General features: G+C 37.8%; 1 protein-coding gene across 1 annotated transcript; it reads left to right on the forward strand.

Moving 5' to 3' along the window:
* The first annotated feature begins 7 nt into the window (after nucleotides 1-7).
* On the forward strand, nucleotides 8-14,720 carry LOC131783512 (retinoblastoma-binding protein 5 homolog). The gene is made up of 17 exons (XM_059100273.2): nucleotides 8-169; nucleotides 960-985; nucleotides 1,686-1,858; nucleotides 2,399-2,539; nucleotides 3,514-3,601; nucleotides 8,558-8,629; nucleotides 9,225-9,254; nucleotides 9,521-9,600; nucleotides 10,045-10,170; nucleotides 10,544-10,596; nucleotides 11,324-11,424; nucleotides 11,616-11,687; nucleotides 11,976-12,059; nucleotides 12,311-12,414; nucleotides 12,738-12,831; nucleotides 13,261-13,399; nucleotides 13,997-14,720. Exons 1-17 carry the CDS (start codon nucleotides 151-153, stop codon nucleotides 14,137-14,139), a joined length of 1,545 nt encoding a protein of 514 aa, XP_058956256.2. The 5' UTR covers nucleotides 8-150; the 3' UTR covers nucleotides 14,140-14,720.

Genomic DNA, 14,720 nt, shown 5'->3' on the forward strand with positions numbered 1-14,720 from the left:
AATCGCTTTGATCGACACGCGAGGCGGCAAAGTCGTACTTACTATTGGAAACTTTTTGAAAGGAATATATGGATCCTCGAGCATCACGTAAATAGCGTCGTGTTCATGTGATCATTTATGCGGTAAAAGGAATACAAACAGAAATCTGCCATGAATCTTGAACTTCTTCGTGAGTATGACACCAGTTTCTGTCAAAACTGCGCAGGTCTTAGTCGTTTATTTGCAAGTTTTCTAGGCCTGTGTTAATTCTATTTGTTATCATGTAATCTATGGCCTTCAGTGTATGTTTTTTTGGTTGATTGCTTGCTAATTGATAACCTTTTAAAGCTCTCTGTGACGGCAGTGTAAAGCTCATCTCGTAGAGATTAATCAATGATAAACGCCCAACTACATATCCTTCTATTTGGAGAAAAAAATGTTTTCATATACTTGTCCATGGACTTTATCTGTTCCTCAGAGAACTGATTTTTCCCAAACCTGGCTCTCTGATAACTGTTCATCACTCCAAACCTATGTCAGATATGGTCCACTGAAGTTTGTGATGTTCGTGTTGCTATGAAGATACAGACGTCATTTAACCACACGATGAGGAGTGTACCCTATGGAAAAAAATTCTGATTTCTTTTACCTCTCAGTTAGTACAGGCCCTATGATTGGTTAATTAAGCAGACTGTATTTAGCTTTATGGCCCGCTCTATTTGAACCTAGTGGTATGATAAATATCTTACTGACCTTGTTTCCTCAGTCTGTCCTACTAGTATGGGAACACCATTTTTCCACTTAGAGTTAAGGCCTGCTTGCTTCATGCCTAGGCCATAAATCTGAGTGGAGAAAACCTGGTCTATAACTTATAGTAGAGATCTCAAACTCAGTTAATAAAAGGTATTGACTTGTGTGAGTATGTTTCAGTTTACTAATCAGTGACATATATAAATTGAAGTGGTTTTATCAAATTTCAGAGTCTTTCGGGCAAAGCTATCCTGAGGTAAGAATGAGTTCCTCTACTGAAGACAATTCTAAGTTGAAAGAAATTGTTACTCAACTGAGTGACTGCAATTAATTGATATGTTAAGCGTTTATTCACAGGAGATGGTCTGTTTTGAGAGCTTCAGGGTCATCATAAATGAAAAAATCTATTCAGACACCAGAAATGCTTTAACCCTTTAACCTCTAAGAGTGACCAGAATCTAATTTCTCCTTACAATATCACCCCTGAATCACACACTAGGGTCATGAGAACAATGGAAATAATCAACAATTACAGAAGCTCTGGATTGTTAAGCTAATTCTCCTTATCAGCACCTGAGGAAATGTATAGAGAACAGTATGGAGAATATTCATACTGATGTTAGGTTGTAAAGGGTTAACTAAGTAGGGTTATGTTTATAAACCAATAGACATGATCATAAAGCTAACTTCAATCACATAATAAGGGCTTTTACAGAATATTGATAAACATTTCATTTCCCTGAGTAAAACCATAAATATTGCAAGAAGATGTATGGAAAGTATAAAAAGCAAGAAAATTTAAGCCAAAGATGATAATCACAAATGTTTGCATTCACTTGTAAGAGATGGCTCCTTGCAACAGAGTCCAGTGATTATGACTCGTGCTGTCAGTAGGAACCAAAAATGATTGACAAGAGACTATGTTACTCTTTTTAACCTTTATACTTTGATCACAGGAATATGATGGTAGCTTGGACTCTGTTAGTGTTGCTGGAACAGCATCATTCAATAGAAGAGGTTCTCTCCTAGCTGTCGGCTGCAATGATGGACGCATTGTCATCTGGGATTTTTTGACAAGAGGAATTGCAAAAATTATAAGTGCTCATGTCCATCCTGTCACATCTGTCAGGTAAGGACAATATGGCATAGCAAGTATTGTCCAATGACAAGTAATAGTAATTCAGCACAAAGTTTGCATGATAAATTGCATTCTTTAGGTTTTGATTCTATAATGAGGCATTACATTAATTATGTGTATATGACTATGATTTTTACTGCAATTCAATTGGAAAATTTACTTCTGTTCTTTCTTTCTGTTCATCAAACACTTGAAAAGTTTAAACAGGGAAGTATTAGATTTTAACAACATAGTTAATGCAAAACATTTTTATCCCTTTACTGCACAAAGGGCAGCCAAGCAAGCTTAAAATGTTGCTATTTTTTCTATGGGTAAATATAACTTTTAAATATAAAACTGATAAGTTTAGACAATTTTTCATGAGTCTTCCTGATTTTATGTACAAAAATGTAAGATACAACATAACCTTATCAGAAGTCAAATTGCATCGCAAAAAATATGTTTGTTGGCTATAATTCTTTTGATTGAGTGTGGTCTTAATTGATTTAATTGACTTAATTGTTACATGTTTTCATTATTTGTGTCATTCAGCTGGAGTCGAAATGGACGCAAACTACTGAGTGGTTCAAATGACTGGAATGTGTCTGTGTGGGATGTTCTCTCTGGCGAGTGTGATCAGAAGTACCGTTTTCAATCTCCAGTCACCAAAGTCCAGTTCCATCCTCGCAACAAGTTTGTGCCTCAGATTTTGATCTTGCATGTACTAACTGTTCCATTGCACACCTCACTAAGTCCCCACATATGCCTGCTTCATATACCTGAATCAATCAAACCTTAGAATCCCCTTAACCCTTTAACTCCTGTAAGTGACCAAGACAGAACTTCACCTTATCAATTAAGGGATTACTTATTGATTCAATACCAAATTCTCCAAACTAACATAATGAGAATCATTTGGCAGACAGTTAGGAGAATTGCTAATGAGATCTTGGGAGTTAAAGGGTTAAAAGGGAATATGAACCAAAATTGCTCAAATTTCACCCCTAAGCATGACTAGCAACTAATTTCTCCTTATGCTATCACACCTGAATCACAATGACTTGAGAATACACTTATTGATCAACAACTGAGGAAGCTCTTGATTGTTACACAAATTCTCCTTACTAGCATCTTAGGAAATGTAATGAGAGCAGTATGGAGAATATGCATACTGATGTAAGGGTGTCAAGGGTTGACCCTTTAACTCTTAGACCAAATTTGTAATTCTCCTTACTGTCAACCTTACAATTTTTATAATGTTAGTTCAGAGAACTTAGTATTGGATCAACTAATTATCCTCAAATTGGTAGTTTTCTTTATTCTCATCACTTGTCTGGTTGATATTGTATTGATATTGTAAGGAGAAATTCTGTCTGGGTCATTCGTGGGAGTTAAAGAGCTAGGCAGTCTGAATTTGACTGTGGATCATTTGATAGTGTGATGATCACAATTCATAACAGCAATCTAAAAAAAATTGATCAAATTTCTAACAAATTCTTCACAATGATTTCTCTGAATGGGTTTTTTTTAGAGTTTCTTGATAGCAATTTTCCATGGGAAAAGTATATTGAACTCAGCCAAGCAAGTGTTTGTGGCAAGGAAAGAAATTACTCCTTTGAGAACAGTTCATCAAGACTGATTCCAAATACATTTTGTTCTTGTTGCAGTAATATCATACTAGTGTGTCCTATGAAACATTCACCAGTACTTGTCAAGCTGGATGGACAGCACTTTTCTCTGCCAAATGGTGGAGAGGTAATTCAACATTTTAATGTATTCATAAAGGTTATATTTTTAAATATTAGTAAAATGTTAATTATTAATTAAAAATACTTGCTCTAAAGGAACTTTCTCAATATTTTAGGTAATTTGAAATTGTAAGGTAACTATTTGATACAGAATGTTTCTCAGCTGCATACAATGTCAGTGAAAAGAGAAACCAAAAAAAAAAAACCTCCTTTTTGATAAAGTGCTCCATGCACAAACTAGTCTGCAAACAGGCACCCAATCAGGGTAATGACTAAAGGGGACATAGCAAATGCAATTTAAAGGGAACAGGGAGTAAAACAAAGGTTATCCTTATCTTGCTTTTGTCCTTTTCTTGCCCAAAAAATATTAGCTTCTTGGCAAGGTTTTCCTGAGTGATCAACCATACGTTCAGTGAAACTGTATCACACTTTGCTTAGCTACTACATACATCTTTGTATTAACATCAGTGAAAATAAACAATGACCCACTTATCTAACAACCTAGCCCGGGAATGTCATACCTCTGATGACCTCTTCATTTGAAAACAAGAGATTTTCCTGTAAGTGCATTCTCTTTTACTTAACCTTTTTTACTTCCTAGATCTGATTTTCAGTTCTTCCCTCTAGCATGCACACATTTCCTTGTACCTGTATCCATGGTTCTATGGTACCCCACTTGAGTTTCAAATGGCCTGTAAGGCCAGGCTCTTTAGCCACCAGTTGGTAGGGAGGAAAAGGGACTAACTGAGATGAGCATGATTTAGATGATTGAATTTAGATAGTGTGTAAAGATGTTATGAGGTAACCCTTTAAATCCCAGATCAATTGTAATTCTCCTTACTGTCAACCATACAATTCTTATAATGGTAGTTCAGAGAATTTAGTATTGGATCAACTAATTATCCCCAAATTGATATTTTTCTTTATTCTCAACACTTATCTGGTTGATATTGTATTGACATTGTAAGGAGAAATTCTGTCTTAGTCACTTGTGGGAGTAAAAGAGTTAATTAACAAGAAAAAAAAAGATAAATGAATTTGGAATAAGAAAACAAAGGGTTGGTAACAACATTCACTGGATCAGAGGGGACTGTTAGGTAACAACGAATTTCAACATTTCCAGCTGCTACTTGGTTTGACACTAGAGTGTATCATAACTAGCATCAGGCAGGTGACTTCCCTATGCTTCTCTGAGTTAGCTTTTGTATGAGCTCTCCTTTTGCAAGCTCCTTTATACTCCTCTCTGAATCTCAGCCTGAACCTTGTGTGAGAGCTTGCTTGTAGGAAATCTTGGAATAGTGCCATTTTTTTTAAGTGCGCTGTTCACTCCTCTACATCCGTAAGTGGTTATTCCATATATTTAAAAAAAAAAACGACTTGGCTACCAAAATTCCAACATCATGAATCTATGGTTACATTGCAGTTTATTTTAATTTTTATTATATATTTACTATTTTTTGCGTGAACGAGACGGAAATCCTGAGCGAGAAACCCGTCATAACACTGTCTTTTTATCACTCTCCTTTGCTGTGATGTCACGCAACGCCGCCCTTTCCCATATCTCCTACACTCCAAATAGCAAAACAAAATGGCGGAAGCTCAAGAGGAGAGCATCGAAGCTTCGACTTCTCTTGACGAATCGACTAATTGTCTGCCATTGTCATCTCCTGCACTGAATGACACGATAAATTTTATATTATCAGGATTTTTAATTGGCTGTCAACCGGTGAGATGTGGTTGTGATTTAAGCGAATACTTGTACAACTTTAAGTCCATGGATGACTCGCAAACGCTAGTTACATTTCACTACACCGGCAGCAAAGCTGAAGGAATAGAGCGAGCAGCCGACGATGATTTCATGTTTGTTAACCACAATTTTCGAGTCGTTAATCAGCCTACAAGTATCACTGAAGAAGAGAAAGAAGTTTCTTATTTAATCGCTACTGATCTCCACCCAGGCTATGTGCATTTACGTCGAGATAACGTCAAAAGCGGAAGTAATGATTTTAAGCTAACTGAAAGTGATGGATTTCTCAGAAGTGATGTCGTGAAGGCTTTCATGTTGGAATCGGACCCAGAAGAGACCGAAAATGATGACGATTTTTTTGGTGATCTTACAGAACATGGTCCTGCGCTAACAGATGATGCACACAATCAAGACTTTGTTTGTGCGTTACCGTGTTGCGAATGGCCTGACATCGCCTCTGAATTTGCCTCTCGCCCGAGAGAATTTAACCAACCTAGTCCGGAAATTATAGAGAAAATCGTTTCTAGAGGGTGCTTGTACGTCGGTGTCGGTCATCCATGCAGTGAAGATCGAGGCAAAGAATGGCGATTGTCTTTCTCTCTGGCAGAAAAAACACTAATCCGATGTTGGAGTGACGTGAAGATCAAATGTTACATCGCAGTGAAATCTCTGTGCAAAGAAAACTTAAGCGCAGAGCCAAAAGTGATTTGCTCTTATTTCATTAAGACTGCTATTTTTTGGCTTTCCGAAAGAATGCCTGAGAGTTCTTGGGATGAGGAGAGAATTCTGGAGTGCATTTTAGTCATAATTGAAGAACTGCTGTCCTACACGACAAGTGGGACATGCCCAAATTACTTTGTAGTATCAAATAACATGATGGATCACTTGGATTTTGAGCAACGAAAGGATGCAATATCCATTCTTGAATCTATGGTGAGCGATCTTCCCCTTGCCATCTTACAGTCGCAACTTGCTGCAGACACGTTCAGGTCAAGTGGTGACTTTGTTACTCTGTACCTGGTCTTGAAGAATTCTGATTCCCCCAGCAATGCGGAATCTCAGTTAGCACAAGTTAATTCACACAACAGCCTAAATCATTTCCAAAACAATGAAAACTACTTTGAATCAATGCATCTAACTGAAACCTTGCAGGAGTTCAAACACTTTTTCTTCCGCAGATTAGAGAGCGGTAAAGTTGATCATTTTGCAAAAGTGATTTTAGATGATTTGCCAAGGGTTATCACTGACCCAAGTTTCCAAAGTGCGTATGAGAAGCTGCTGTTTCTTTCCCTTGGTGACAGCTATCATCTAATGGCATTATCAACATGTGGCTCAAGTGCTGAACAGCAGCAGGGGTTGTTAGCTCAAGCTGAAAGTTGGATTTCAAAGGCAGGAGTATTGAAGCACCCATCTGGATTTGAAGATGGTGGAATTCATAGCAGTGCTGTAAAGTGTCTTTTTTATTACACTAATGGAGACAAAAAAAGAGCAACTGATTTGTGCAACGAAGAATGTGACAAGTTGTATTCTGACCTCAGCAATCTTCGTAATCTGTGTCATTGGTCATGTGCTGTGGTCATAACAAGAAAAGAAGCTGAACACTTCTCCAGCATCGATTCCAGCTTCATTGCCATTCTTGCTGAAGGAGATCTGCTTTTTAGTCCAGTCAGCATTATTTTGTACATTGCAATAAAATGCAGTAGAAATGAAGAACAGTGTTGTAAATTTAGTAAATGCTTTGAAGATTTACAGCAGTGGTTTCCTCCTCAGATCACTTATTATGAGAAAGAGCTGCACAAGAATCATGTTTTATTGCGTAACATCCTCACACAGGATGGGATTTTGCAACTTCAAAATTTAGAATTACAGTAATATCAAGAAAGGCTGTACATTCATTTGATTCATTGCATGGCTATCAACCTGTTTTAAACTGTAAGTTTTCAGTAGCAAGCAAAAAATCTGGGTGAGCAAAAAAGAAAAAATGAGAGGGAAGGAACCTCACCACTTGGCCTGCTCTTCATTACTTCTTTTCAGGCCATCACCAATTTTGCTAGTTTCCACCAACAGAGAGTCTGCCTTAGGCTACATAGCTATAACATCATAACTTGTGATACTTATTGAGCTGCATTTCCATTAAGAAATGTCAGAACAGGAGATTGTGGTATAGTGATGTGAGTTTATCCATCAAGGCCTTCAAAATTTAGGTCAAGAATTGCGCACTCTGAGTCTCTTTTGTTCATCTAGCTAAAGATGGTGATCCATTTTTTTATTTGGCTGTTTGTGAATGTATTTTTAACATTACTATTACATGAATGCTGGAGACTTAATTTCAAGTTATTTTTCTGCAAGTAATATTTTAAAAACTGGGACTTAGCATCATGCCCTCAAACTCATAATTCAAAATCATTTAATTTCCAAGATGACGTCCTTTGTTCCCAAAGCCTAGTGGCCTAATGGTGATACTAAAGATCTTTGTTAAAGTTAATTTAACCAAGCAAAGTGACAATTATGCAAGAAATGAGAAATAAAAACACTTTTACAAAGTGTGAAATGCTGGAAGTTGTTTGTTGGCAAGAGGACTAATTTCTTAATAAGTTCTGGGAAAGAACCCCTCTTCAGATCCTTCCTTGTTTTCACATTAATTCCTTAAGCACCTTTTTACCTTGCCCAAGAGTTGCTTCAACTAAGGAGTGTTCAAGGACAAGAAAAATGACATCAAAAGGAACAAGAAATGTCATAAAGAGAGGGAGAAAACTTTCCCATGGTAAAAGACCACTGATTAACCATAAAGAGACTGAGAACAACATGATGAAGGAATATCCAATGGTCAGCTCCTTTTTTCTCCCCTCATCACTGCTACTCTTGTTTTATTGACCCCATCACTCCCAAGATCTTTTAAGTAATTCTCCTTACTGTATGCCATACAATTATTATGATGTTAGTGAAAAGAATTTGGTTTTAGATTAACTAATAATCCCTTTTCTTCTTGTCACTCAGTGGCTTGGTATTGTATTGAGGTACTGTATTGATATTGTAAGGAGAAATTCTGTTTTGGTCACTCATGGGAGTTAATTGGTTTATACATTGCTGCAAAGTGTCACACCAAAGAGTCCTGTGACTTGTTTGTAAACATTTGGAAAACTTACAATTCAGCAAATAAACATGAATGTGGTGACTGAATATCTGAACTAAAATACCAAATTTGTGTTTGCTTAGTCTGAACAGAACATTGTGGCATCTTTTGATAGAAAAGGAGAATACATTTACACAGGGAATTCAAAGGGAAAGGTTAGTATGACTTCTTTCATTGTACACTTTTTTTTTAATCATGAGAACATTATGTTGTAGTCATAAGGGAGAAGGAAAGTTTAGGGAAAAGGAAACAAAGGGCGATTTATAGAATGGTAGAATAACTTTTGTTAACCCTTTACACTCTAACATCAGAATTCATATTCTCCATACTGTTCATCATACATTTCTTAGGGTGCTGACAAGGAGAATTTGTTTAACAATCAAATGCTTCTTTAAAAAGTTGGTGATCATTTCCTTTATTCTTGTGAGCCTAATGTGTGATTCAGGGGTGATATTGTGAGGAGAAATTAGATGTTAGTCACTCTTAGGGGTGCAAGGGTTAAAGAAGGACTGAAATATGACTAAAAACTAAACTGGAGAAAAAAATGGCTGTTTCAATTTCCTCTGACTGTCTAACCTCTGTAGGTATGGAGGATTGTTTAATTACTATGACCCAAACATAGCACTTAGTGAAATCTTGTTGTGAGTTACCCATACCTCAAAAACTTCATTACAATAGTTGGGATAACCAACATAAGTGGAAACTATCTATGGCTTTATACTTAGGAATATTTTTGTATCTTTCCTGCAGGTACTGGTAATTGAAGCAGAGACTCTTCAGGTAAAAGTTAGTAGTACTAGAAAATATATATTTCACTGTCAAATCAGGAAGTGTTTAAATCCTGGGACTACAATTTAATTCAGAACAGAATTTCATCCTCAAATTGTGTGGAAGAAAATTATTGTCATCATTGTTATTTTTTGTTCAAGATTTTTCATTTCATTCTCTCTTTACTGCATGTGAAAGTGACTTTTGTAAGGAATTCAGTCTTTTATTTCCCTAATATTATTGTTAAGGTAGATTTTGCAACATTGTACAAACTGCAGGTGGTGACCTCCTTCAGAATACAAACAGGAACAAGTGCTAATACAGCTATCAAGGGGATAGAATTTGCCCGCAGAGGCAGGTGTGTTACAGATAAGGATAAGCAGCTCATACACTTGTTTAAGATGCTAACTGCCAATTAAACATTTCTTTGTCAATGAAACTGAAAGAGCATTAGATGGTTCCATCATCCAATTATCCCAAAACCATCCAAGATTTTCGAATGGTCCCAAGTCAGTCTGTATGACTCTGTTAGATTCGTGGGGCAATTGACAGCTACTACAGTTATTTCTTTAATCTTTGATCAACATGCAACTTCTCCTTGCAACTTCAAGACATTATCCAATGAGCAGGTGACAAGAAAAGACAAGTACATGAGTTAGTGGGTGTTTTCTTGATGGAAAACTAGATACTCTTGAACTTTTTTCAATAAAATGCAGGCCTTCTAGAAGGGAGATTTTTTAATCCACTGGATTCTCATGGTTAAAGGGTTAACAGTAATGGAATTGTGCTTTTTTTCCTTCAGTGCCTTCCTGATAAACTCTCAAGACAGGATAATAAGAGTATTTGACAGTCAAATTGTGCTGTCCTGCCAAGGAACAGAAGGAGCTGAGCCTGAGCCAATACAGAAACTCCAAGATCTTGTTAATAGGTGATAAATGGTGTTTTTTTATGTAATTTTGTCACTAGCATCATACATATGAAGGTGAGGGTGACATGGCAAAGATAGAACAGTGTGAGAAAGTTTCCTCATGATGGATCCTGCTTCATCCTGTTACCATTATGAATAAGAGGTGGCTCTATACTTTGCAAAGGAGAAAGTGGATCAGTATCAGTATCTGGGCAACTGCCCACCTACCCCTCCCCTAACCCAACACTAACCTTAACTTGTTGTCAATTGCCTGTTGTTGAGTTAGGGGAGGGGTAGGTGGACAGTTGCCCAGATACTGATATTGATCTGAGAAAGTCATATAGGGGAATGAGAGTAGTTTTTTTTCATTAATGTAGCTTCATTTGATTGGCAGGACACTCTGGAAAAAGTGTTGCTTCTCAGGCGATGGAGAATATATCTGTGCAGGTAAAAAAAAAATATTTCTTCCTGCTAATTTTATATGCGTTCAATTTGGATGAACTTTCTAGAATCTGATTAATGTTGCACATAACCCTATGATGTCGCAGCATTCAGTTGCTTGGTATAATGCTTTTTGCTTGCTTCAGAAATTGTTGTGAGGTACTGAATTCTATGAGGTTTTCACTCTGAGGCTACAACTTGGAGCCTGGTGAAATCTAACACCTTAATGGTAGCAGATTGCTTCTTTATGCAAAGATCATCAACAATAATTGCTTCCCCCTCTCCCCCTCCCCCTCTCCCCCACTCCCCCTCTCCCCCTCTCCCCCTCTCCCCCTCTCCCCCCACTCCCCCTCTCCCCCTCTTTCCTCCACCCCTCCTCCCTCTTACCTTCCACCCCTCCCTTATTTTTCCCCAGTCAAATGTCATAGCTCTTGTTGTGATAGCAGTGCTTGTATTTAGGGTGCGAAAAAGTTAGACACTACCTAGGTCTTTGTCAAGAAAGGGTTGAAGAGAAAAGGGGAAACCCATTGGGAAATTGAAGTTGTTCCTGAATGTAAATTATGTATACTTAAATGTAATGCGACTGATTGAATTACTAACTTGTGGTAACAATTGAAGTTTGAACAATCCACTGTTCTTTCACTCCTGTAGCAAAATATCTAACACAAGATGCAATGTTACATTGGTGGTGTTCTTGCTGGTTTTTCATACTAACTGTGTTGTGTTATGACAGGATCATCTCGCACTCATGCATTGTACATTTGGGAAAAAGGAGTCGGAAATCTTGTTAAAATTCTTCATGGTACCAAGGGTGAACTGTTGTTGGAAGTCGTGGTAAGATTGGAATATTATTTTGTTGGTCAAACGGACTGTTAGAAACTGTAACAAAGACTGTTTTAAGGCTGACATATGACTGCAAGTTTCTTCAACATCCCCTTCTTGTTGTGGTACATTGGCTGACTGTGTTCCCCTTGTGGAATGATGAACATAACCTCTCTATTATTTTTTTTTTTTTCCATGATTAGTGGCACCCTATCAGACCCATAATAGCTTCGATTTCAAGTGGAGTTGTCTCGATTTGGGCTCAAAATCACGTGGTAAGTTTGTTAGAATATAAAAATTGTGTTGGTAGTTGTTGTATTAGACTGGAGAATCACTAATTAATAATTAATTTGTAGCTATTTAAAGTGATATCAATTCATTATTGGTGGCACATAGACCTAGACTGATTAAATTAATTTAATCCGAATTTGAATTCAGATGATTGTTTAAGGTCTCTTTACTCGTTCAGATTGGTCATACAACATTTGTAATTTCCTTCCTTCTGGTCGCAGTGAAATTAGTTTATTTTGAACTTATCATCGGATTTTGTCTCTCTTGCGTAGGAAAACTGGAGTGCATTTGCACCAGATTTTAAAGAGTTGGATGAAAATGTCGAATATGAAGAGAAGGAGAATGAGTTTGATATAGTAAGTATATGCTTTGCTGCGAGTCTAATTGCCAAGCTTGAGCTATTGTTACTCTTTTTTTCATTAAAAATTGATTGGTGGGAATTATCTTCTGTCTACAGAGTACCTTTTTTGTGTGCAATGAAAATTCTGCAAGAAAATTGATTTTGGTGTGAAGAGCGGGAAATACAATGGGTGCAAAGGGCGGAAAGTGCTAATTGAGCCAAACGGAGATACTAGGGGTTGGGCTAAGTGTTGGTTCTAACTTGTAGGAGGATGAGGACGAAGAAGCTGAAGTTCCATCCGAAACTGAAGCAGGAGAGGAAGATGAAGTTGATGTGTGTGCAGTGGAGAGAATTCCAGCTTTGTGCAGCAGGTACAATCTTTTCTATACTTATTTATTTTTATGCAAATTCTTAATTTAGAGTCACATTAGGAAGATTGTTCTCCTTTAATCCTTTGACCCTAAGAGTGACTAACATCTAATTTCTCCTTACAATATCACCCCTGAATCAAACATTGAGGTCATGAGAATGAGGTAAACAATCATCGACTAAAGAAGCTCTTGATATTTAAACAAATTCTTCCTGTCTTTACTTCTGGAAATGCATTGAGAACAGTATGGAGAATATGCCTACTGATGTGAGGGTGTGAATGATTGTACAATTTGACATGAATGTTGCTGCTAAATTATTTCAGTGACGAGGAGAACGATGAAGATTTGGACTCCGTGTACTACCTTCCTGTGGCACCTGAAGTGGACGACCCAGAAGAGACCGGTTGGACTCAAGAAGTATGTTAAAATACTTTCTCTTATGCTGTGCATTTGGTTTAGTAATGGAAAAACCATGACGAGATTTATCACAATTAGCCAATCAGAACAAAAGAAAAGATTGCATGGAACCAATCAGAAATTAAAGGGGAAACAAACAAACTATTAAAAGCGCGGGAAAACGCGAGTGGCCAATTTGCGATTGGCTCAAGTTTTGCATCTGATTGGGGGCAAGTCATTGCTATCTCGTAAGTCTTTCGACGCTCAAGAAACTTCTGTGTGAAGCTTTTCCGAAAAGTACAGTAGGTTTTTCCACTTAAGGCCCATGCATTTACCAGAACTCGCCCTTCTTTCCTCTAACGTTATATGGCGTTTAGTTGGGACTAATTCTTCTCAAGCTAAAGAATTGAGACGAATTTCCAAACAAAAATTTATATGTCTTGCTTTCAGACTGAAATTCGCCCCCACGATTCTGAGAACAAGAGGCGCGCTTCTCAAGAGACTGGAGCCGAATCATCGAAGAAGAAGGTGAAAGTAATTGACATTCGACACAGTTCAAGTGAAGTTCACCAGGAGAATAAGAGCTTCGGTAAGTTAGAATAGAATTATCTCAACCTCACCCCACCCCCAGTGCCCTTGGGGAAGAGATTCCCTACCTCTAACCCCCCCTCCCCTCCCCTCCCCATACTTAAGGCGCTCACAGGGTTGTCCAAATTCTTTGCGTCATATGTGAGGTGCTTAACTATTGGACGGCAGTACTCAGACTAGCATGTGGCATACTCTGTGTACATTATATGCAAGGATGAATAACGATGAAAAAAAGGGCCTTTGTTTCTCTCTAAGGAAGTCGTTGTGGTCTTAACGAATAAAGCGCGGTATTCAAATCTACAGTTTTGAACAACTTGTGTTGGAAAATTCGTAGGAACATACTATTTTGACCCAAAACCTACAAGAATAAGTACTCTCAGATATTATCGAATGTTATTTGAATGCAGGCCACTGTAAGAAAAAAGTTTTTCAATCTTGCACGAGGGCTAAGGTAGGGGGCAAAAGTCATGATTGACATAAGTTTGCAACCCTTGCGACCAAGTTTGTGGTAGATGAGAGCCGCTAGCTCTCATGACTCTTCCCTCGAATGCACTGCGGCCTTTGTTATGATAACACTCATGCTCTTTATCCATTACAGGTCAGCCCAAGGAACCCTCCATCCAGAAAGATCCTCCTTCTGTTGATACCCCACCCACAGTGCCGGAAACTGTCGCCACAGAATTAAGCGCGATCCCGCCGGACTTGTCCACGGATTTAGACACAGATTCTGCATTTGAATAACTCCGCTCACACTAAAGTGTGGAGAACTTGAAACCATATTTGAACAGGCAGAAGAACATTTGCAGAGTGGGACATCAACTGATGAAAAGTATAGAGGCAAAATTGATTGAAAAGAAATTGGAAACGCTTCACTGAACATTTTTTCCGTATTTTTTTTTCTTTAAGAACTAAAGGCTTTCTTCTTTGAAAAGCTTAGTTCAGGAAATTTCGATCACTTCGCCTATTTCCCCAAAATAGACTTGTCAAAATGTCGCGTGTGTAAATGGAATGGTTCAGAGGTATTCAGTTTGCTCACTATCAGTGGACTAATCGCGAAATGCGTGGGGTTTTGTGCGCCGTATATTTGCACAAGTACAAGTACACGCGTGTGTTCGCGAGGAATGAGTTCTTTCCGTTCAACCAGAAAAGTGCCCAGTAACTTAACTTTCTAATTTATTTCAGGGACACATACCCAGACGACTTTTGTCTGAGATATGTTGAAAAACGACTTGTACTGACAATTAGGTAACGAACGTGCTCCAACTCATTCTCGGAAATGGCGAACATAAAAATAACATTAAATTCGAAAGAAAAAAACATTG

This window comes from Pocillopora verrucosa, chromosome 6 (assembly GCF_036669915.1).
Source record: "Pocillopora verrucosa isolate sample1 chromosome 6, ASM3666991v2, whole genome shotgun sequence".
Taxonomy (NCBI): Eukaryota; Metazoa; Cnidaria; class Anthozoa; order Scleractinia; family Pocilloporidae; genus Pocillopora; species Pocillopora verrucosa.

Coding starts and splice junctions, on each gene's coding strand:
- LOC131783512 (XM_059100273.2), top strand. Junction 986..1,685: donor TCGGGCAAAGCTATCCTGAG/GTAAGAATGAGT, acceptor CTTTGATCACAG/GAATATGATGGTAGCTTGGA. Junction 12,415..12,737: donor ATTCCAGCTTTGTGCAGCAG/GTACAATCTTTT, acceptor AAATTATTTCAG/TGACGAGGAGAACGATGAAG.